General features: G+C 43.9%; 1 protein-coding gene across 1 annotated transcript in view; it reads left to right on the top strand.

The window, feature by feature from the left end:
- SH3RF1 (SH3 domain containing ring finger 1) overlaps window positions 1-23,767 on the top strand; it is a 157,272-nt gene that overhangs the window by 105,506 nt on the left and 27,999 nt on the right. Inside the window, exons 7-9 of the mRNA XM_074951138.1 lie at window positions 7,516-7,670; window positions 13,845-14,015; window positions 14,200-14,459. Coding sequence (XP_074807239.1) covers window positions 7,516-7,670; window positions 13,845-14,015; window positions 14,200-14,459 — 586 coding nt within the window. The remainder of the gene's footprint in view (window positions 1-7,515; window positions 7,671-13,844; window positions 14,016-14,199; window positions 14,460-23,767) is intronic.

Below are 23,767 nucleotides of genomic sequence, written 5' to 3'. Positions count from 1 at the left end.
AGAAGAAAAAGGAGGAGGAACTGAAGAGTCAGAACAGGAAGTCCCAACCAACTCCTCTAAGTAACAAGTGTCCATCTTTAAAGAATCTCTGAAAAAATGTATTTATCATATATCTGTGGGGCCTAATGGAGAAAAAGTTACTGTCTTGTTCCATCCCCTATAGAATAAGAGGCACGCTTATTTTCTAGGGAGGGTATGACAAGCCCTCTAGGTTGAACTGGAGAGCAAATGGCTCCAGGACAAATCTGAGAGAGTTCCTGGAGCTAAGGACTCTGTGGGTCTTGTAGCTGTGCTCATGTTTAAGGCCCTGCTATGATTGAGTGGTTGCACTCTCCTGTCTTGAAAGTGATACACATATATGGTCCAAAGAATGTCAAGACTGCTATTCTTATTCCCTTCGTAATACTACAGTTGTGGATGCTGTTTTGACCAAAGCCAAAAGTTCTATGAGATGTGAAATTTATGACTTTGGGCTAAAATCCTTAGAGATAAGCATTAGGAATGAGACAATTTTCAAATTGGAGTAATAGCTACATGGATTGTAAACTACTTGTACTGCATGGGCAAAATTTAATTTTATATTTACAAGATCTATAATTTCACTGTTTCTGAAAGAAATTCAGAATATGGTTTTAAAGAAGTTGTACCTGGGATGATAATTCAGCAGGTGTTCTCTCTACACTAACAGCAACAAAATAATAATTTAGGTATAATTTGTATGGTATAACTTCTAATAGCAGAAAGATACTTGTCATGGTTTTCACTGAAAAATGCAGATGGTTAACAGGTGTTTTGAAGGAGGAGAAAGGAGGTAATTTGCCCTAGTAGAGTGAGAGAATTCCATTCAGAAGTAGCAGAGGAAGAGAAATGTAACGTGACACCATCATATTGATTGCCTCATAATCATTCTGCCTTTAGATTCTGGTATGAAACTGAAATTACATTGGTGGGTTTGGGCAATGATCTCCTATCCAGCAGTGTCCATGCTGCTGCCTTTTGATACTGCTGAACATGAAGTGGTGTTGACAAGTTTGCAGTAAATAGTAGCATATTGAAGAAAAGGAGTACTTGTGGCATAAGCTTATGTAACAAAATAAATTTGTTAGTCTCTAAGGTGCCACAAGTACTCCTTTTCTTTTTGCGAATACAGACTAACACGGCTGCTACTCTGAAACCTAGTAGCACATTGTTTGACTTTGGAGGACTCTGAGGGAAATCAGGGGTTATTTGTTACCCTAAAGGGGGAACTACAGGATTCTGTCCTGGTCACACACACAATTTGTGTGTGTGTGTGATTGAATATGAAGCTGTCTGGTAAGGAGGCATGGACTGTCATGCTTTAGTGTGCTAATGACACTTCACTCTATATCTCCTTCATGTCGAACCATCCGATTCAATGGTACAAATAACTCTGCAGGAGGAGGCATAAATAAGAGGCTAGCTGTCTGATGGTTAGTCTTTATAAAAGGAGGATAATTTCGGTAGGCTGGGGGAAACAACCAGAAGTGATGAGGGATTGTATCAGTGTGGCTTTTGTAAGTAGTTCAGATCATAGTTTAGGAATTTTGTTAGACCTGAACCTGAATTAATTAACCTTCTGGGCCTGGTGCAAAGCACATGTTTTTCCAGACGTTTTGGCAGTTGATGATCAGAGGGATGATAGGACATATTATTGTTACTTTGCTATTATGTCTTTTGTAATATTTTGATGTTTAAGATGATTATTGATCTTTAGTTGATAGAGGTAGAGAAGCGGATTTCTTACATCTGATTTTTAATATTATTTATGAGTGCCTAGAACATAGGAGGGATGCCTATATGGAATTTTTAACCTGAAGTAAATAAAATAGCACATCATTTTAGCTATTTTGAAACACAATGTGGTGTGTGGTACTTTTTAAAATTCAAAACCCTTCCATTTATGGTGAAGACTTTTTAAAAATGCTGTTTTCTACAGTCAAGTGTATTCCGTAGCTGGAAAGTGATTATGCAAACACAGTGAGCTCTATTTTTTTCCTCTTTGAATTTCATTAGGCAAAAAATTCCTTTTTAACCAGCATAAAAGGTTTTACTCCCTCACTTATATTTGTGCTTTTTTTGTGTGAAATACTGAATATAGGAACTGTCAGACTTGGCTTGAACTAGAGGCAGATTTGTCTCTCAGTATCTCTAAGAGATGGCTGAATGCCAGAATTTCTGAAAATTTGGCTAAAGCATTTGGATCTAGTTTATTAAGTTGGAGCAGAGCAATTTGTGGAGCATTTTTTTGTCTACAGTCAATCAGGTATTTTGTTTAGATTTCTAAGTACTTGCCAAGTCTTATGAAGTTTAATTGGGGTGCAGCTCGCTGCAGGTTTTATCCCTATAGGATAGGATTAGACAATGGCGAGGACAGCATAAGAACCTGAATAGAATAGAATGTTGTGGGGGATTGGACTTTAAAAAAAATAAGAACTCTCTTTATGGCATGTATTCATAAAAGTAAAGTACATCTCCAAGAAGGATACACATTTTAGAAGATAATCAAAGTGTAAACTGGTGGTGCCTGCATATTGTGTGTAAATATTTGCTGCATATTGTCAGAATTGGTTTCCAAGGACTTCTAATTGACCTCTCTCATAAAGGATAGACATAAGAGGGTCCTGTGCTTTTGTTGGTTGTTTTGAATACTAGTTTACATTATTAGTATTGTTACTATTACTATTATTATTATATTTGTATTACCATAGCACTTCGGGGCCCCAGTCCTGGAGCAGGACTTCATTGGCTAGGCACTGCATAAACACAGAACAAAGAGTTAGTCCCTGCCCCACAGGGCTTGCCATCTCAGTATAAGTCAAGAAACAACAAATGGAGACAGAAAGGGGAGTACAAGGAAACAAAGAGGCCATGGATACACTCCAGAGCTAATGCGAGCATAGCCCCATAGGCTGTCTATGTTTACAGCAGAGTGTAGTAGAGAGCTGCTAGTAGAGAGTGTAGTAGAGAGTACAGGAGCTGCCAGAACTTTTCCCTGCTGCTGGAGCCTTTCTCCACTGCCTCCCCACTGCCAGAGCCTTTCCTTGCTGCCAGAGCCTTTCAATGTGGCAGGGAAAGGCTCCAGCAGTGGGGAGGTGGCGGGAGATTACATTGCTAAAAATATGTGTAGATGTTTGAGGTACTACTTAGGCTTGTAGAGACCTGTGTAGGGTATATTGCCTAAGGTTCAAGCATGTGTAAGCGGAGGAATAGTCCTGCTCTTGTGGGGAACTTTCCTGGCTTCTGCACTACCCCGGTGAAGTGGGCTAGCGAAAGGATCAGAGTCCTCGCTCCCACTTCCTTTACCCAGTGGCCTCCCTGCCCTTGAGGACTCCCCTTCCACTCTCCTGTCTGGCAGAGTCCTCAGAACCCCAACAAGGCTGGGCCCAGGATTCCTGGGGGGCTCGACCTCCAACCCTACTGTGGTCACCTAGGACAGGGGCTAGGGTGTCCCCGCTCCGGGGTACTCTCTCTGCACTGGGCACTTCTCTGACCCACTGACCATTACATACAAGTTAAAGCAAATGCAAGTTATTTAATCAACAATTAATTTTAAAAAAAATAAGGAAAAATGGGAAAGGTTAAAGGAAACACATCAACCCGCTCTGTGGCAGGGAACATCACAAACAGTGTCTCTGGAATGTCAGGGCAGTTCACAGTCTGTTCCTTGTAAGTCCCAGCCCTTCTTCTCAGGCCCTGGCTGTGCTGTAGGGATGCTGTGGGTTGGACACTTGCTCTGGTGGTGGCCACACACTCTCAGGCTGTAAGTGGTAGGACCCTTATTCCCAGTGTCGCCCCCGCCCTGTCGGGGTTACGATCCAAGCCTGGCCTGCAGAGCCTCTTGGCTGAGGCGTCTCCTTGTGCTGGGCCCGCTGCCCAGGGTCCCCCTCGCTCTCCCCAGCTGCTCACCGCACCCAGCTCTGGACTGCTCCAGCCCCAGCTCCACCATTCTGGCCCCTCTGGCTCTGGTTGCTGCAGCTCTGCTCCCAGGACAGGTCTGCTCTGCAGGCTGCTTCTGTGACTCTGCTCCCAGCACTGACCTGCTTCCTGGGCTGCTTTTCTGGCCCCTCTGGCTCTGGTTGCTGCAGCTCTGCTCCCAGGACAAGGTCTGCTCTCTCTGGGCTGCTTTTCTGGTCCCTCTGGATCTGGCACAGCTCTGCTCCCCAGCTTAGCTTGGGCCCCTGCTTTCTCCTTAGCTCGGCCCCACTCTGTCTGACCCAGGCAAATCCAGCTCACACAGAGGACGGGACCTCCCTGGCCTCCTGACTCTCTGATTAGCCTGCCCATCCTGTCATTCAGGCTGACCTGAATGTTAGTAAGTGGTCAACAGTCCCCTTACACATGTAGGGCACTCTACTTATCTATTCTAAGCCATGCCCCAGCATCTACACTGTTATTTATACCCATGCAAGGTGGGCATGCAATGTCTGTACTCTACACTCCATCATAAGTCTAGAGTTACCTTCAGTATAAGGCAGAAGTGGGCAAACTACAGCCCACTGTCCACATCCGGCCTGCAGGACTGTCCTGCCTGGCCCTTGAGCTCCCAGTCAGGACAGCTATCCCCCAGCCCCTCCCCTGCTGTCCTCCCTCCCCCGCAGCCTCAGCTCGCTGTACCGCCAGCACTGTGGCCCGCAGCTCCTGCCAGGGAGAGTGGCGGCATGGCTGCAAGCTCCTGCTGCTCTGAGCGGCATGGTAAGGGGGCAGGGGCCGGGGGTCGGGTGGTTGGATAAGGGGCAGGAGGTTCCGGGGGGCAGTCAGGGGACAGGGAGCAGGGGACAGTTGGACGGGGCGGTCAGGGGATGGGGAACAGGGGGGGTTGGCTAGGGGATGGAGTCCCAGGGGACAGGGAGTAGGGGGTGGAGACCCGGGTGACCTGTCAGGGGGCGGGGGTGTTGATGGGGTCGGGGCAATTAGGGGACAGGGAGCAGGAGGGGTTGGATGGGGGTGGGATCCCAAGGGGTGGTTAGGGGCAGGGGTCCCGGGAGGGGGCGGTCAGGGGACAAGGAGCAGGGGGGTTGGATGGGTTGGGAGTTCTGAGGGGGTCAGTCAGGAAGTGGGAGGGGGTGGGGGCCAGGCTGTTTGGGGAGGCACAGCCTTCCCTTCCCGGCCCTCCATACAGTTTCGCAACCCCGATGTGGCCCTCAGGCCAGAAAGTTTGCCCACCCCTTGTATAAGGCAAGAAACAGCAGATGGAGACAAAGGGGGTACAAGGAAACAATGAGGCCATGTCCACACTCCAGAGCCTATGCTGGCGTAACCCTGTATTGTAGATATTTGTCTGCTGACAGAAGTTTTTCTGTCAGTATGGTAATACCACCTCCCCAAATAACATTAGCTATGCTGACAGAAGCGCTCTTCTTTCAGCATAGTTGCATCTACACCTGGGCTTTTTCAGCATAGCAATGTTGACTAGAGGGTGCGATTTCCCTGTGCCACCCACCCCTGCAATCCTTGTGATGTAGCTATGTCAGCATAACTTAGTCGTGTAGATCAGGCCTGAGACAGTATTGGTCAGCATGATAGGCAGTTGTGTCAATATGCCAGCAGTCTAACTGTTGTCAAATTTTTGGTAGGCAAACATAATGATAGTTACTTAAGGTGTTGAACTCCATTAGTTTAATTTCATTAACCTTCTTCAGCAAAATACTTTCCATGGTCTGTTTTTATTTTAAAAAAACAAACAAAGCAGAGATCCTGTACTATGGTACTGGTGTACAATCAAGTGTATTAACAGAACCAATAAAGTACAAGAGATATCTCACCATACAATTCCATACCAGTGGAATTGTAACATCTGTGGATGTTACAGTTCAAGTGTTAAGAAAGTAACTGAATTTGTAAATTCCAAATGATCTCCTGTCCTTTATATAATTGGACTATAAATAACGTTGTCAACAAAAATAATATAAAGTAGTTTTGATAGTGTTGTTATCCAATGCCAAACATTTTTTAAAACCTTGGGGTTTTTTTTGTTTCACTGGTCTAGAATCCTAAATGGATATTATCTGGCCAATGTATATAGCTGTTGCTAACATAGCACGTTACATTCTTCTGGGAGGTTATGTACGTTCTGTATTGGGTACAGTTGATTTATTTTGAAATCACAAGGCTGTACCTATAATCAGAAGAAGATTTAAATGAAAATAAGATATAGCTGTTTCCCATCTTACCTTACTGATCACACCATTATTAAGCATTTTTGAGGAATACATTTTCATTATATTGTGCTTATAAGGCTGGTTGATGTGTGACCACTTCTGCTAGGTTTTGAAAACCATGAACATATAGTTCATTACTGAATACTGAAAGTGCAAGATTGCATTTTATGAAGCTGTCTTTTATTAATACATTGAATGCAGTATGGTGGTAATCTCACTGTGTGTGTTGCTACAGCATCTTGTGTGAATATTTACTTAGAAAAATGTGAAAGAAAAAACTTAACAAATCAGTGTTCAGACAAAAAATCTGCTTGAATGTAATTTGAATTCTGAATGTTATGGTCGCAATTTATATTTATGTGCTGATGTATTGGAACAGACAGGTATACAATACATTTTGTCAATGTATATTTTTAATTTGGGGTCTTCAAAGCTGAATGAACAATGGAATGGTTCAGAAATTTGTTTAGAAATTAAGGGATTGCTTTACCGTGGAGTTGATAAGTGAAAATAGTTTATGCTTTCTGTATCACATACTGGGGGGGGTTGTATTCAGTTCTTACATGGGATGCTTCAAAGAGGGTTGGGGGGGGGCAGTCCCCCTTTGTGAGCCTGTTTTCCCAGGAGTGTCAGTACACAGGCTCCTAAAGAATTATCTGAGGTTTTATAGATCAGAAGGTAACAATTACTCTATTGATTTTCAAAAGGAATGGAATCCTGTAGGCAGAACCCCCGTTAGGATCTGCCTGTAAGGGAACTGCAGCTTTTCACTGGTGTGCTTGTTAAAGATGACCAGTCTTGATAATACTGAATTTCAAAAGCTGGCACTTCTAAATAAAAGAATAAATGAAAATGGCAACAATAGCACAGTGACTGTGGTCTACTATTGTTCTTGCTTTTTGTAGCCGACACATCAAAGGGAATTTTCTACTAGGAGTGGTTTTGGGTGCACTGCAGCTGAATTGTATATTGCGTTTCAGCTTCAGTCTACAAAAACAACCAGGGATTGAAGTCTATTCAACAGTAGGATGTAAAACCTACCTCTTGGAAGGCTTCTGGATTCTTGTTAAGAATTCTCATGAAAATGTTGTTTGTTATAATTAGAAACAACACTTTCAGCTTCCCCTGTGCTGGGAAATTACTTGTGTGTTTCCTAAACTGGCTCTAGTGAATTCAAGATCTTAAACTGGAAAAAGAGAGACAAACCTAGTTGTCTAGTTATGTCTTATCAACCGATGGTAGAATGCTGTGCTCAACTAATTTACTGTTAAAGATTTTTTTTCAGTATCTTAACACACTGTATTTTCTCTTGCTCTTTTTATTCTTTTAATACTAGAATATGAATCCCCCCCTTCCGCCACCACCTCTTTTGTCTGCCACAATCATTGCTTCAACATCTTCAGGGCTGCCTTCTCCAGGAGTAATACAAAGGCCTGCATCAGGATCAACTGACCAAACAGCACATTTACGGCCACAGTCTCGACCAAGTGTGTAAGTGAAATTGAAATGTGTTACCAGTTGTCAGTCTGGGAAGTGGGCAGAAGGGAGGTGTGAAGGGGAAAGAGGAGAAGAAAATACAGTAAGACAGGTCATGTCAGATATAAATTGGTACATGTTCATGACTCACCAGCTGGCCTGAGTCCTGCTAAAATTCCCAGAAAGCAGTGCTTATAATTAGAAAACAAAAGCAACACAGTGGAGTTGTTATGTGATCTCCCCCAACAGTCTTCATGCTGAAAGCTATTTATAGCATAGGTAAATATAATAGCATGCTGCTGCATTATATTATGTGGATAAAGTACAAATATATGGAATATTCATCATGTAGAGAGGGAATGTACTTTTCTTTTCCTTGAGTTAGGGGTGAGGACTATCTAATTCACAAGTGGCAATGTCCTGAGTGAGTTCCTTCAGTGTCATCTACTATAAAAGGAATCAAAAGACCATCCCCATGTAGAATAATTTATGCTAGGACACAGAAAGCGTTGTATCTTGTTTGGCATGTTATATTAGCATCTCATTGTCAGGCTGCCTGTGCAGGTTGCAAGTGCAGTTCGACTGAGGATTCTACAGTTAAGTTAATTAGTGGATGGCAGTTTGGAATTAAGACAGAAAGCTGCTAGCTAGTGTTATGTCCTCACTCTTGTAATACAAGCAAATGGGAGTAATATTGCCAGGTGAAAAATATTTAATATATAACCTGTGGTCCTGACAGCATTTCTCTTCCTGAAAATTACATCGTATGAGCAATCTGGGAAAGTAGATTATGTAGGTGGGGGACTGCACAAATTGCTGGACAGGTGAAAGCAGTAAATGTTTGATATAGGAGGGAAGGGGACAAAAATACCCGCTTCCTTTAATCAGTGCACCTAGGACCAATTTTGCTCACACTGACATTTTGTAAAGCCTCTTTTTCTCCTTCCCCTCTTTTGCCTACCCCTGAGAATGAGAGTGGAAAGATTTGTTGACTTCCCAGCCAGTGTATGCAGTGATGGGCCCTTTTTCAAAAGGGGGCTTTTGTATTTTTGAAAAATGCAATAACTTATTTGTAGATGTTATTACCCATGGGTCTGATATAAACACATATATTTTAAAGTAAAAAACAAAAACAAAAAAAGCTTGCTCTTCATTTTATCCTGGCGCAGAGTGTAGAAGAAAGGTGGTGAGCAGACGGTTTCTCCCACTCTAAAGTGGCAATTAGAAATCCTACACTACTGGGAAATGTCCCTAATAATATCTAGTACAGAACGGTAGAAGTATCTGTTTTATTTTTATTTTCGAAAAGCTAAGTTTGGAAGTTGTTAAATATATCTTTTAAAAAAGAAACAGAACAGGAGAGGACAAAACTGATACTCCTCCCTACTTCTTCCCCCAGTCATGATTCCAGAGTTACTACATTAAGCTGTAGCTTCTTAGGAGGAAAACAAGTGGGTTTTAAAAGTGAAACAGCAGCTACTCTGTTTGTAGGCGTCAGTTTCCAGCAACATAGCACATCTCCCTCCAGCACTTCAGTTGCACTGTAGGGACCCAGTTCTCTGATTTAAAAAGAAAAAGTTGAATCAGAAGTATTTTGTTTATTTCTGAATCTGGTCTTTCATTCCCAAGTATAAATACTCACAGAAAGGAAAAGAAGAGGTGGGGGAAGGCATGGAGAAGGATTTAATGGCTAGAAAAAGAAACTACAGTAAATAACAAAATTTACAGTTAGTATTTTCAGTTAATTTCTAATGTACAGTAATTTTAATAACATACACTAACAAGGAACACACAATAACTGATTAAAAATTTAACATAATACTTTTCCCTTAATAGTGCTGTTCTTTATAGTTGCTACAAGATGCTGGTGGTGTGTCATTAGATGGCATGGGCACTTCTTGGGGTTATGATATCCCAGCACCTGTCATGCTGTAGTCTTTAATTGTTGCCCTTCACTTTGAACTCTTACCCAGTCGGGAAAGTAGAAGAAAGTGATTGTGTACCTTTTTATGTTTAAACTAAGGCTGTGAAACAATTAAAAACATTAATTGCAATTAATTGTGAGATTAAAAAAACCTAGAAATCACAGTTTTAATCACACTGTTAAATAATAATACAGTAGCATTTATTTAAATATTTTGGGGTATTTTCTACATTTTCAAATGTATTTATTTCAATTAGAATACAGAATACAAAGTCTACAATGCTCACTTTGTATTATTATTTTTTATTACAAATATTTGCACTGTAAAAAAGATAAAAGAAATAGTATTTTTCAATTCACCTCATACAAGTACTGTAGTGCAATCTCTTTATCATGGAAATGCAACTTAGAATCATAGAATCATAGAATCATAGAATATCAGGGTTGGAAGGGACCCCAGAAGGTCATCTAGTCCAACCCCCTGCTCGAAGCAGGACCAATTCCCAGTTAAATCATCCCAGCCAGGGCTTTGTCAAGCCTGACCTTAAAAACCTCTAAGGAAGGAGATTCTACCACCTCCCTAGGTAACGCATTCCAGTGTTTCACCACCCTCTTAGTGAAAAAGTTTTTCCTAATATCCAATCTAAACCTCCCCCATTGCAACTTGAGACCATTACTCCTCGTTCTGTCATCTGCTACCATTGAGAACAGTCTAGAGCCATCCTCTTTGGAACCCCCTTTCAGGTAGTTGAAAGCAGCTATCAAATCCCCCCTCATTCTTCTCTTCTGCAGATTAAACAATCCCAGCTCCCTCAGCCTCTCCTCATAAGTCATGTGCTCTAGACCCCTAATCATTTTTGTTGCCCTTCGCTGGACTCTCTCCAATTTATCCACATCCTTCTTGTAGTGTGGGGCCCAAAACTGGACACAGTACTCCAGATGAGGCCTCACCAGTGTCGAATAGAGGGGAACGATCACGTCCCTCGATCTGCTCGCTATGCCCCTACTTATACATCCCAAAATGCCATTGGCCTTCTTGGCAACAAGGGCACACTGTTGACTCATATCCAGCTTCTCGTCCACCGTCACCCCTAGGTCCTTTTCCGCAGAACTGCTGCCTAGCCATTCGGTCCCTAGTCTGTAGCGGTGCATTGGATTCTTCCATCCTAAGTGCAGGACCCTGCACTTATCCTTATTGAACCTCATCAGATTTCTTTTGGCCCAATCCTCCAATTTGTCTAGGTCCTTCTGTATCCTATCCCTCCCCTCCAGCGTATCTACCACTCCTCCCAGTTTAGTATCATCTGCAAATTTGCTGAGAGTGCAATCCACACCATCCTCCAGATCATTTATGAAGATATTGAACAAAACCGGCCCCAGGACCGACCCCTGGGGCACTCCACTTGACACCGGCTGCCAACTAGACATGGAGCCATTTATCACTACCCGTTGAGCCCGACAATCTAGCCAGCTTTCTACCCACCTTATAGTGCATTCATCTAGCCCATACTTCCTTAACTTGCTGACAAGAATACTGTGGGAGACCGTGTCAAAAGCTTTGCTAAAGTCAAGAAACAATACATCCACTGCTTTCCCTTCATCCACAGAACCAGTAATCTCATCATAAAAGGCGATTAGATTAGTCAGGCATGACCTTCCCTTGGTGAATCCATGCTGACTGTTCCTGATCACTTTCCTCTCATGTAAGTGTTTCAGGATTGATTCTTTGAGGACCTGCTCCATGATTTTTCCAGGGACTGAGGTGAGGCTGACTGGCCTGTAGTTCCCAGGATCCTCCTTCTTCCCTTTTTTAAAGATTGGCACTACATTAGCCTTTTTCCAGTCATCCGGGACTTCCCCCGTTCGCCACGAGTTTTCAAAGATAATGGCCAAGGGCTCTGCAATCACAGCCGCCAATTCCTTCAGCACTCTCGGATGTAACTCGTCCGGCCCCATGGACTTGTGCACGTCCAGCTTTTCTAAATAGTCCCTAACCACCTCTATCTCCACAGAGGGCTGGCCATCTCTTCCCCATTCTGTGATGCCCAGCGCAGCAGTCTGGGAGCTGACCTTGTTAGTGAAAACAGAGGCAAAAAAAGCATTGAGTACATTAGCTTTTTCCACATCCTCTGTCACTAGGTTGCCTCCCTCATTCAGTAAGGGGCCCACACTTTCCTTGGCTTTCTTCTTGTTGCCAACATACCTGAAGAAACCCTTCTTGTTACTCTTGACATCTCTTGCTAGCTGCAGCTCCAGGTGCGATTTGGCCCTCCTGATATCTTTCCTACATGCCCGAGCAATATTTTTATACTCTTCCCTGGTCATATGTCCAACCTTCCACTTCTTGTAAGCTTCTTTTTTATGTTTAAGATCCGCTAGGATTTCACCATTAAGCCAAGCTGGTCGCTTGCCATGTTTACTATTCTTTCGACTCATCGGGATGGTTTGTCCCTGTAACCTCAACAGGGATTCCTTGAAATACAGCCAGCTCTCCTGGACTCCCTTCCCCTTCATGATAGTCCCCCAGGGGATCCTACCCATCCGTTCCCTGAGGGAGTCGAAGTCTGCTTTCCTGAAGTCCAGGGTCCGTATCCTGCTGCTTACCTTTCTTCCCTGCGTCAGGATCCTGAACTCAACCAACTCATGCAACTTACAAATGTATGTTTTTGTTGTTACATAACTGCATTCAAAAACAAAACAGTGTAAAACTTTAGAGCCTACAAGTCCACTCAGTCCTACTTTTCAGCCAATTGCTCAGACAAACAAGTTTGTTTACATTTATGGGTGAGAATGCTGCCCCCTTCTTGTTTACAGTGTCACCTGAAAGTGAAAACTGGCATTCACATGGCACTTTTGTAGTTGGTGTTGCAAGGTATTTACATTTCAGATATGCTAAACATTTGTATCCCTCTTCATGCTTCGACCACCATTTCAAAGGACGTGCTTCCATGCTGATGATGCTTGTTAAAAAAAATAATGCATTAATTAAATTTGTGACTGAGCTCCTTGGGGGGAGAATTGCATGTGCCCTACTCTGTTTTATCCACATACTGCCATATATTTCATGTTCCGCTCGATAATGATCCAAAGCAGTGTGGACTGACGCACATCCATTTTCGTCATCTGGGTCAGATGCCACCAACAGAAGGTTGATTTTCTTTTTTGGTGGTTCGGATTCTGGAGTTTCTGCATCGGAGTATTGCTCTGTTAAGACTTCTGAAAGCATTTTCCATACCTCGCCCCTCTCAGATTTTGGAAGGCACTTCAAATTCTTAAATCTTGGGTCAAGTGCTATAGCTATCTTTAGAAATCTCACATTGGTTCTTTCCTTGTGTTATGTCAAATCTGCAGTGAAAGTGTTCTTAAAATGAACATGTGCTGGGTCGTCATCCGAGACTGCCATAACACAAAATATATGGCAGAATGCGGGTACAACCACAGAACATTCTCCCCACATACGCATACAATTCTCCCGCAAGGAGTTCAGTCACAAGTGTAAGATCCTGGCCATAAGCCTGGGGTACTTCAGCCAGCCTAGCAACAAGGACCTCTGGTTCTACTTTAATGTGCCCGGATGAGCCATGGACTGGTATGGGACTTGGCATATGTACAAGCATGTCAAGACTAAGTTCTATGTGTGGCCCAACAATCTGGAATGGTGGCCGAAGCATGAAGGGGCATATGAATGTTTAGCATATTTGGCCCGTAAATACCTTGCAACACCAACTACAAAAGTGCCATGCGAACAAATGCCCGTTCTCACTTTCAGGTGACATTGTAAATAAGAAGCGGGCAGCATTATCTCCTATAAAGGTAAACAAACTTGTTTGTCTAAGCGATTGGCTGAACGAGTAGGACTGAGTGGACTTGTAAGCTCTGAAGTTTTACACTGTTTTGTTTTTGAATGCGGTTATGTAACAACAAAAATCTACATTTGTAAGTTGCACTGAAATATTATATCTTTTGTTTTATACAGTGCAAATATTGATTTTAAAAAAAGTGAACAATGTACGCTTTATATTCTGGGTTGTAATTGAAATAAATATATTTGAAAATATAGAAAAACATCCAAAATATTTATAATAAATTTCAGTTGATATTCTATTATTGTTTAACAGTGCGATTAAAACTGCAATTAATCACAATTAATTTTTTTAATTGAGTTAATTTGTTTTGAGTTAATTGCTTCAGTTAACTTTGATTAATTGACAGCCTTAGTTTAAACATTAGATAAACAGAGATTCATGTGCTTTCCTTTCTTCTAGGTATATTGCCATATATCCATACAGTCCTCGAAAAGAGGATGAACTGGAACTGCGAAAGGGGGAGATGTTTTTAGTGTTTGAACGTTGTCAAGATGGCTGGTTCAAAGGAACCTCCATGTACACAAGCAAGATTGGTGTTTTTCCTGGCAATTATGTGGCACCAGTCACAAGGTATGATGTTTTTTTAAGCAAATGTCTGAATAGTTTACTTTTTTTCTAGTTGTTCACATTGATTTGTTTGTTATACTTAACCCTAAAACCAGCTAATGATCAGAAGAGCATTGCCTTTTAGTAACTACTTATGTTTTGGGTTTTTAAAAAATAATTGAATCAAAGGGCTTTTTAATTTTGGCAGGACGGTGACAAGTGCTTTGCAAGCAAAAGTCCCCATGTCTACTGCTGGCCAGACAGGACGAGTGATGACCATGGTCAGCCCTTCCACTGCTGGTGGAACATCACAGAAACTTCAGGGGAATGGCCTGACCGTCCATTCCAATGTGGTCCCAACTGCTGTGGTTTCTGCGGCACATATCCAAACTAGTCCACAAACCAAGGTTCTTATGCACATGTCGGGGCAAATGACAGTCAACCAGGCTCGCAGTGCTGTTAGAACAGGTAAAAAGAACTTGTGCTTCACACCGAACATAGTCAGTCTGTGAAATTCATTGATACAAGAGATCAGTCAGATAATGTGGATTGATTTTTTTTTTAAGAGACAGATAATTTCCTAAACTCTAATACACCTTTCTGAAATTGCTGAGTTACTCATTTTTCTCATCTGAATGCAAGGCAGAAAAAGCAATCCAATGTAATAAAAATATTTTTGATGCTGCAGAGTCCAGGCCAGGCCCTGTCTCTCCTAAACTTCCTTGTTGAAGCTTTCATGGTACTCCAGGAGATATCGGGGGGTAGGGAGGTGAAGATGGTCTATTAAAGTGTACATATAATTTAGTGACTGTTCCTTTCCTAAGTGAGCGAAAAGACATCTGGCTCCTACCCTAGGTGCTCTTCTGTGTTTGGAGAGCTGTATCAGATTTGTGAATCATGTCTGTCTTAGCCAGGTAAGAGGGAATTTCTACAGTGTTGACTCAGTCTGCCCAAATTGCGAGAAGTGGGGAACAGGGGAATCAAGTACTAGAGGCTGTGGTTCCATGGTGTTGCAAAGAGGTCCCAATAAGCAACCTGAAAATGTCACTAGTAGGAGAAATACTAGAGCAGATTGGTATTTGAGGAGAAAGTGAACCAACCTCAAAAGTCTATCTGAACATCAAGGTCCGGAACACTGAGGGAAGGAAGCTGCACTCTACTAGGAGGACTGCACTGTGGCTAGGTTTGTTCAATCTATATGTGATTATTTCATGTAGAGCTTTGCTGGGTGCAGAGTTATTAGTCTTCCTATGAAGTTTCAGATGTTGGCCAATGCGAGTGGCAAAGTACCAGGCTTGGATTAGTTCTTCTTCAAGTGGTTGCAGATGTGTATTCCACTCAGGTGTGCAAATCTCTAGCATGCCAAGGCCAGAGAACTTTGCCTAGCAGTACCCTTAGGCGCAGCACGCATGCCTTCTGGCCCCTCGTAGCCCCTCCCGTGGCTATTTAAGGGCAGTGCCACCTTAACCCCTCTCAGTTCCTCAGTTAAGTAGGATTTAGCCTGGTTTGATGCCCTTACCAGGTTTGAAACACTGCCCATTATGTGGGGTGGCTACCCCTAATAGTGACCCCACACTCTGTGTTTGTGTCTTGCAGAAGGGCACATTAAAGAAAAGTGCCCCATTTGTAAGTCATTCAGAAAGAGAATGCAGATGGCTAGAGACTTGCACTTAAGCAACACCTTATGGAGCCGGGCATGAGGCCTGTTTTGGGGCAGGGTGCATCCACAGATTGTCCAGCCCCTCAGAGAACTTTGGAACTGGCACAGGTTGTTGTTCCATGGCCAGATTCTGATTCCTCTCTGAGGAGAAAGAGAAATTGTTCTCCTTTCTCTGGTCCTCTGAGTAGGAGGACTCTCAAAGCAGATCAGAGCCACGCCAGAGCTTGGAGAGATTCCTTCTCATCTACTAAAAGGAGTACAGGCTGGCACAGGGATTCCTTCAGAATACAGGACAGAGTTGGGCTATCTACCTGCTCTCTGGTACCAAGACGATTGGACACTGTACTGTTGATTCCGGCATCGCCTGTGGGACATCCATTGAATCTGGTGATGTCAGCACTGACTGTTTCCGTTCCACTGGCATATCTGGCAGCATCAGACTCACTCTGCCTTTCTGTTCCTCACTCTCCATTAATTCAGGGGCACTCAGCTGTGGTGGTTTTTTTTGTACACTCAGCACTGGCTGGACTGGTTGCAGAGTATTCCCTGTGCCAGCACTGTTTCAGTACCATTTAAAACTCAGCATGCAGAGCTGAGTTCAGCCTTCTCTTTGGTACCTAGGAGCTCATCGGGGCAGATACTGTCTTCAGTACTGACTATGTTTTCGGTGTAGACCACGCCTGACGTATTGGTACCAGCCTCAACTTCAGTACCAAAGTCCATTCCATTGCCAAGCATAAGTGCAATGCCGCAACCGGTATCTAAGATGCCAGCTACCTTAATGTTGGCACCAAAGTGGCCTGCATATTGGGCTTCAGAAGAGGCTGGATGTTTGCTTGCTCCGCCTAAAGTGGCTCCTCCATTGCCACCAGGCTACTTGGAAGGTTCTTCGAGATTGAGCTTGGGGACATCTTCCACCTCTCCTTTCCCTTCCAAGTACCATTCTCAAAAATCTTTGAGACTTCCTGGGGATCACCATCGGTACTGAGATCGGCACTATTCCAGCAGTAGGGAAAGGGGCTCTTGGCTCAATTCCTACTGGCCACCAATGCCATATCCTTATCCTCAGTAGCCTCTCTGGAACCCTTGGGATGTTCCTCAATCTGCGAAGTCCTGATCATCTGCGAAGTCCAAGATAAGGTCACCAGTCCCTTTGGTAGTCTCCCTTCTTGAGTCTCCCTCACCGCCTACTCTGCAGAGAGACTGAGGTTGCTCCCTCTGAACTAGTTCAGCCTGAACCAATTTTACAGGGGCAGGTGTTGCTGCCGGAGATCTGATTATCTTCTCTTCCTTTTTCTCCTCATGGAGTGATTCCACAATGCTGGATTCATCTTCTCCTGTGCCAGAGGATTTTAAGTCGTTCAAGATCTCCTGAGGCGAATGGTTACAGCCTAGGGCATTCAGGCTGAGTTTGTTCAGGAGAACATCCATAAGTTGGTGGACCTTCTCCAGCTGTCTGTTACAGGGAGGGTAGCTCTCTTGCTGTAAATGAAGTGCTTTTGGAACGTACAAAGACTTTGTGGCATACCCTAACTCCCTTGCTGCCCACAGCGAAGTGTACTGATGAGAGGTATTATGTCCCTCTGCGGGGTTTCAAGTGCTTTCACTCACATTAAGTCCCTACCTCTCTTGTCATTACAGCATCAAGTGAGAGGCTGTGACAGGGGAAGTATAAGTCCATGCCTAAAGACAAAGAGGTTAGATTTAATGGGAAGGAAAAGTAATTCAACCGTGTCTTTACAAATGCACATTTCTAATCAGCAAGTGCTATTATCAAAATATAATTTTGTAATTAGGAGGCTATATCCAAAATTATGGATAAGCTGCTAGAAATCCTCCAGGGAATTGTTTAAAGCTTTCATTGCAGAAGGCCATCTAGTGGCAAAGATGTCACTACAGTCAGCACTGGATGTGGTGTGTGCCACTTCCAGGATTATGGCCTCAGTTGCAACAATGAGAAGAGCTTTGGCAAAGTTCCTCAGGTTCAACAAAGCATAGAGGACTTACCCTTTGAAGATCAGTTTTTTGTTTTATGAGAAAACCAATGAGTTCTCAGAGCCCTGGTCCCTGTGTTTATTCCACATATACATACACATCTGTGCCATGCGCCCACATCCAGAAATTCAGTAGATCTCCTCATGCTCCCGACCAAGGACATAAGAGGCAATGCAGTCCGATGCCTCGCCAGTTCCTTCTTACTGCCAGATGTCCTGAGTCAAAATCTCTGTGTCCACTGGACTATGCCCAGAGTCCTGAGGTTGAAGATTTGTATCTCTTGCCCTCACTTCTTCTCTGAGAGCAACAACCACAATGTTACTTCTGTGGCATGGATGAGACGCATATCTCTACTAAGTGCAGTATTTGTGTCTTGTTTCCATCAAGAACACACAAAGGTTGTGAGCTTTGTCTAAGGAAACACCTTATGAAGAAGGCTGAGGCCCCACTCTGAACTGGGCAAGGAAAACCACCCACCCCGTACATAGGACCCATAGACGTGCTGTACCCTCCAAGCATGAGCTTAGGAGCAGAGTCTGTAGCTCCTAAGCACAAGGACTCTTTACCCAAGGCTTCCCATGAGAGTACAGTACACTCTCATGGTCGCAAGGACAGAACCCTGTCCTGTACTGTCCACAAGAAACACAATCCCTTCATGAGCCCATCAAAGTCAGGTGAGCCTTTGTGTGTGGTTCCTCAGGGACCAGCACTGCTGAAAACCTCTAAATTGGAGGGTACAGCATGCAAAAAGAAATCTCCTCTGATTCCGTTGGTGATGCCAGCTCCATAATACAAGGACCATCATCTGCCAGTTCTGTTTAAGAGTGAAGGTCTGGACTTGTCAGTACTGGCTCGCTCATCTAAGGACCACACTAGCTCTCAAGACATGCTGGAACCATTGGTTCTGACCATCGGAACCCCCCAACCCCACCCCAGACACTGGGACATACAGAGACATATACTACACCAAAGGATACCTTCCTTCCTTATCTGCAGTGCAGTCTCCCATCCTTTCCAGCCCGCCCCTCCTAAGGGACATTATGACAAGAGAAGATAATACTACTTCGGTGTCTCAGGAACTATCTCATCTCCAACCATTGGGCAGGCATGCTGTGGTGCCAATGGCCCCACCATTGGAAGGGGAGCAGTTTTCGGGCTTGGATGAGTCAGAATTTCTGGCCACTCCTCCATCTCCTTGGAGAGAACCGAGCTCTAACAGGAAGTCAATGAGATCTGGATGCTACCCCTCCAGCTGTGACTTCCCTAGGGACCCATGGTACCTATTGCCATGAAAATGTCACCCCCACCCCAGTCAGGATTTGCCCCTTCCCAGATCTCAGGGAGGTTGGGGGAGAATCAGACACCCCAATCTGGACTCGCTCTATCTCATGGCCTGGTGTTTGGTTGTGCATCAGAAGTAGAATGCTCTTGTTTGACACCCATTCAAGCTATCCTTTCCCAAAGTAGGAAAGGTTCAACTAGGACCTACTATCTAACTTAATGGAGACGTTTCTCTATCTAGATGCAGTGTAATGAGCCTTCTCCAGGCATTGCAAATATTCTGGTCATTTTAGATGATCTCCTGTCTCTTAAAAACTCAGACTTTTCCATTAGCTCACTGTGGGTCCATCTCACAGCGATTAGTGCCTTCCTCCCTCCAGTGGATAGATGTTCTGTCTTCACACAGACACACCGCAATACAGTAAGATTCATGAAGGGCCTACTCAGGACCTTTCCACCAGTGTTCAAACCTACGTCTCAGCGGGACTTCAATTTCATCCTGTCAGCACTCACCAGAACATCGTGTGAACAATCGATGACATGCTCCATCTCCCAGTTGTCCATGAAAGTTGCATTTTTAGTTGCTATCACTTCATCCAGGAGAGTGAGTGATTTGGGAGCCCTCATGGCAGACGCTCCTGGCACACTTTTTCCACAAGGAAAAGATATCCCTTCATCTCTGTCCTAAATTCTTGCCCAAGGTTATTTCTGAATTCCATGCTAACCAAAGTATCCATTAATCTGTCCTTTTCCCAAAATCCCACATTTCTGCTGAAGAGAAAATACTTCCTTCCCTCAACCTCAGATATGCCCTGGTTTTCTATCTGCCAACGACCAAACCTATCAGAAAATCAAGACTTTTTCTCACCGTAGCAGAAAGGCTGCAAAGTCAAGCAATATCCTCTCAGAGAATCTCTAAGTGGGTGTATCATAAAGTGATACAGATTAGCCCATATACCTTCTCCTAACACAGGAGGGCACATGCCATCTCTCTAGCATCCCTGCAGGATGTACCCATAGTAGATATATGCAGACCAGCTACTTGAAGTGCCATCCACACATTTGCTAGACATTATGTGCATATTGAGGATGCACCAGTGGGAACTGCAGTACTGCAAGCTTCCTCACATGGCCCTTCAGTCTGAGCATTGCTTGTCAATCACCCATGTGTGGAATACACATAGGCACCAACACTCGAAGAAGAAATGGAGGTTATCTATCTGTAGCTGGAACTTCTTAGAGATTTATGGTCCCTGTCTGTGTTCCATTACCTTCCCTCTATCCCCTCTGTTTCGGATCACGTTGGATTCGTGGTCATCAGAAGAACTGGAGAGACAATGGCTCACACTACCTCTTGTGCCCTTGGTTGGGAACACGAAATCTATTGTGCATTTGTAGGCCAGCGGACACTGCTTGTTAGAATTTCTGGATTTGGATACATGGTGCACATGCATACCCACATGTGGAATACAAATAAGGACCACACATCTCAAAGAACTTCCAGTTACAGGTAAGTAACCTGCATACATTACATTCTTTCAGAGACACTCAGGCTACTTTATGTTCAATGGGAGTTTATACCCAGTGTCAGACATGCCAATATGGAGATCAGCAACAATAGCAGCAGTATTTCTGGCAGTCAGCTTATCTGGCTAGACAGCAGGACTTCTCTAGGAAGAGAAATAACTCACAAATGAGAAGGTCTTCTGATTCAAATTTCAACCTACCTGCCCATTCTCCATCAGCTTTGGGCATGCAATCAACTTGACTCTCCTGTTGAGGACAGCATTCCTGTTGTGATTATCCCCATGATATTTCCTCCATTTGGGGGCAGGCTCTCCCACTCCTACAGTGCTTGGGAACCAATAACCATGTACAAGTGGGTCTTAAACACTTTGGATTGGGTTATGCCATCCAATTTTTGTCTATCCCCACCTCCCACCACCCTACCCCATCTTTTTTTCAGAGACCCCTCTTATAAGTCACTGCTCCTTCTGCAGATCCAGACTCTTTGTTTCACAAGCTATAGAGGAAGTTCCCCTTCAGAATCAGGGAAAGGGCTTCTATTCTCATTACTTCTAGATCCCTAAGTCAAAGGGAGAGGTGAGACCTATTCTGGATCTTCAAGGCCTCAACACATACATCAGATATCAGATTCCATGTGGTAACCTTGGCTATAATTGTCCCCACATTAGCACATGACTGGTTTGCTGCCATCAGTCTTTAGGATGCCTACTTTCATGTGGCAGTTTTCCCAAGCAACAGGAAGTTTCTGAGATTTGTAATAGCATGTCAATATTATCAATACACAGTTCTTCCCTTTGGCCTATCATCAGCCCCACGTGTGTTCATCAAATGCATGACAGTAGTGGCAGCCTATCTCAGAAGGATGGGAATTCATGTCTTTCCTTACCTGGATGATTGGTTACTGAGGCACAAGTCTGAAGCGCAAGTGTAGTAACCCTGGCTCTAGCACTAGCACCTGCTCCAGTTTCAACCAAGATGGGTAGTATTAGGGCCTGCAGCTATGACGCAGCAGCATAGAATTCTATTCTGGCAAGAGAGACAGCCAATGAGATGGCAGCTCAAGCTGGGGAGGAGGCTCAGGAAGTGCCATAGAAGCAGCTGAAAGGCAATTAAAGAAGAAGGAGGCTAAAAGAGAGCAGCGCTGGGTAAAAAGGGGATTTGCCAGAGGAAGCTGTGTTAGAGGAAGCAGGACCTGGAAGGGCCAGGACCAAGGAGCCGGGCGACAAGGGGCCCAGGGTGTATGAACAGTGAGATTGACCACTGGAAACCTGTTGGAAAGTGGTCTGGCTCTTTGTAGTGTCAAATGAAGAAGCATTGCCAGGCTGGAAGAGGTGAAGTTGGGACACGAGAGGTGAATTCAGACTTTGCAGCCAGGGAGAGAAGTAGACGATTCCTTCTCGGGGGACACAGCATGGTATTGACAAATTTATTTTATTGTGTTGGTAATTTACAGTTTATTATTCTCATAAGTAAGTATTTGATGTTACTTCATATTATTTATGTTCTTAACCAATTTCTGGGTTTTCCTTTGTAAAGTTTAAAAATTTAAGGTTTGCCTCTGCCTCTCCTCACAGTAGGCATAGCCTAGCTGAGGCCTGGAACACTGCATTAGTCCTCATTCCTGCCCAGTTCACACTTCATCTCTTTGATTTACTGGGGTTGATTTTGAACAAAAGGAAGTCAGTATTAATTCCAGCAGAAATAGTCGAGTTCACTGAGACCCTACTGGACTCTGAATTTAAGGACTTTTCTACCAAACTATTGTTTTCAAACAATTCGTCACCTATGTCTGTCCCTCCGGTCTCATGCTTCAACTACGGTTCGTGTTTGTCTGTTGTTACTAGATCATATGGCTGCAGTAGTCCAACATGTGAGATTGCATCTTCATTCTCTTCAATACTTGCTGAAGTTGGTCTATTTCCCATGTTGTCAGTCGTTGGACAAGCCTGTCTGAGTGCCACTGGCGCTCGTCGAATCCCTAGAGTGGTGAGCGCATCACATCAATGCATATGAACGTGTTTCATTTGCCCAGCCTGCACTGACCAGGACTGTAGTTACTTATGGCTCCACAATAGGTTGGGGAGCACATCGAGAGACTTTGAAAGGTTAGGGTTTGTGGACAAAATAGGAAGCTCCCTTCATATAAACATCCTGGAGTTTGAGCAATTTACAATGCATGCTGGACCTTTTCGAGCTCAGATCAAGGGCACAGTGGTTCACCTGCTTATGGACAATACCACCACAATGTATTATGTGAACAAGCAGGGAGGAGCCTGCTTCAACCAGCACTGTTAGGAAGCAATATAGTTTTGACTCTTTTGCATCAAAGAAGGCATCACTTATCCAGCCACACACTTACTGGGGGCTCAGAATCAGTTGGCTGATCACCTCAGCAGGAATTTCTCCCAGAATCATAAGTGGTCTCTGAAGAGCAGCATTTGGAGCTGCATCTTCAGAGAATGGGACTTTCTGTCTGTCTGTCTGATCTATTTGCTACAAGGGACAACAAGAAGTGCCATCAGTTTTGTTCCAGATCAAGTCTCAATCCAAGATCTTTAACTGACATCTGTGATTGGAATTGGAGATCAGCCTTGATGTGTGCTTCCCTCCCAGTCCCTCTTATCTCTCAAGTAATTCTCAGACTGAAGCTAGATCATACCAACCTGATTCTTGTTGCACCAGCTTGGCCAAGACAATGTTGGTTTTCTGACCTTAAAAGTCTATCTGTTCAGTCTCCCAGGTCTCTTCCCCTTCTTCCTGACTTACTGATGCATCCTCTTGGATGCTGTATGGTTAGATGAGAAGGAAGGAAGACGTTCAGACCCAGTTCAATGAGTCCTGCTTAATAATAGAAAACCCTCTACTAGATCTACCTATTTTCCAAGCAGAAGCATTTTCAGTTTGAGCACTAGCTCAAGGAGTCCAGCCGATGCTAGCCCACATTCATTTTGAATTACTTGTTACATCTTAAGTCCTCAAGTCTATCTGTCAGCTCAGTGAAGGTCCACTTAGCGGTGGTTTTGCATTCCACCCTCCAATCCAAGGGAATTCAACTTTTTATCTTTCCCTGGTAGTTAGATTTCTAAAAGGAGTTGTCTATCTTTTCCCACCTGTAAAGAAATCGTTCCCTTGTGGGAGCTTACTGCTGTGCTGGCTTCCCTCATGGGACCTCCATCTGAGCCTTTAGCAACTTGTTCTCTCTCCTTCCTTTGTCAAAAGGCAGACTTTCTTATTGCCATAACATCCACAAGGAGAGTAAGTGAACTGCAGACCCTAACGGCAGGGCTGCCCTATACACAGTTTTTCAAAGACA

This window comes from Natator depressus, chromosome 4, assembly GCF_965152275.1.
Source record: "Natator depressus isolate rNatDep1 chromosome 4, rNatDep2.hap1, whole genome shotgun sequence".
Taxonomy (NCBI): Eukaryota; Metazoa; Chordata; order Testudines; family Cheloniidae; genus Natator; species Natator depressus.
The sequence above is the reverse complement of the archived record's forward strand: the minus strand, read 5'-3'. Positions and strand labels throughout refer to the sequence as shown.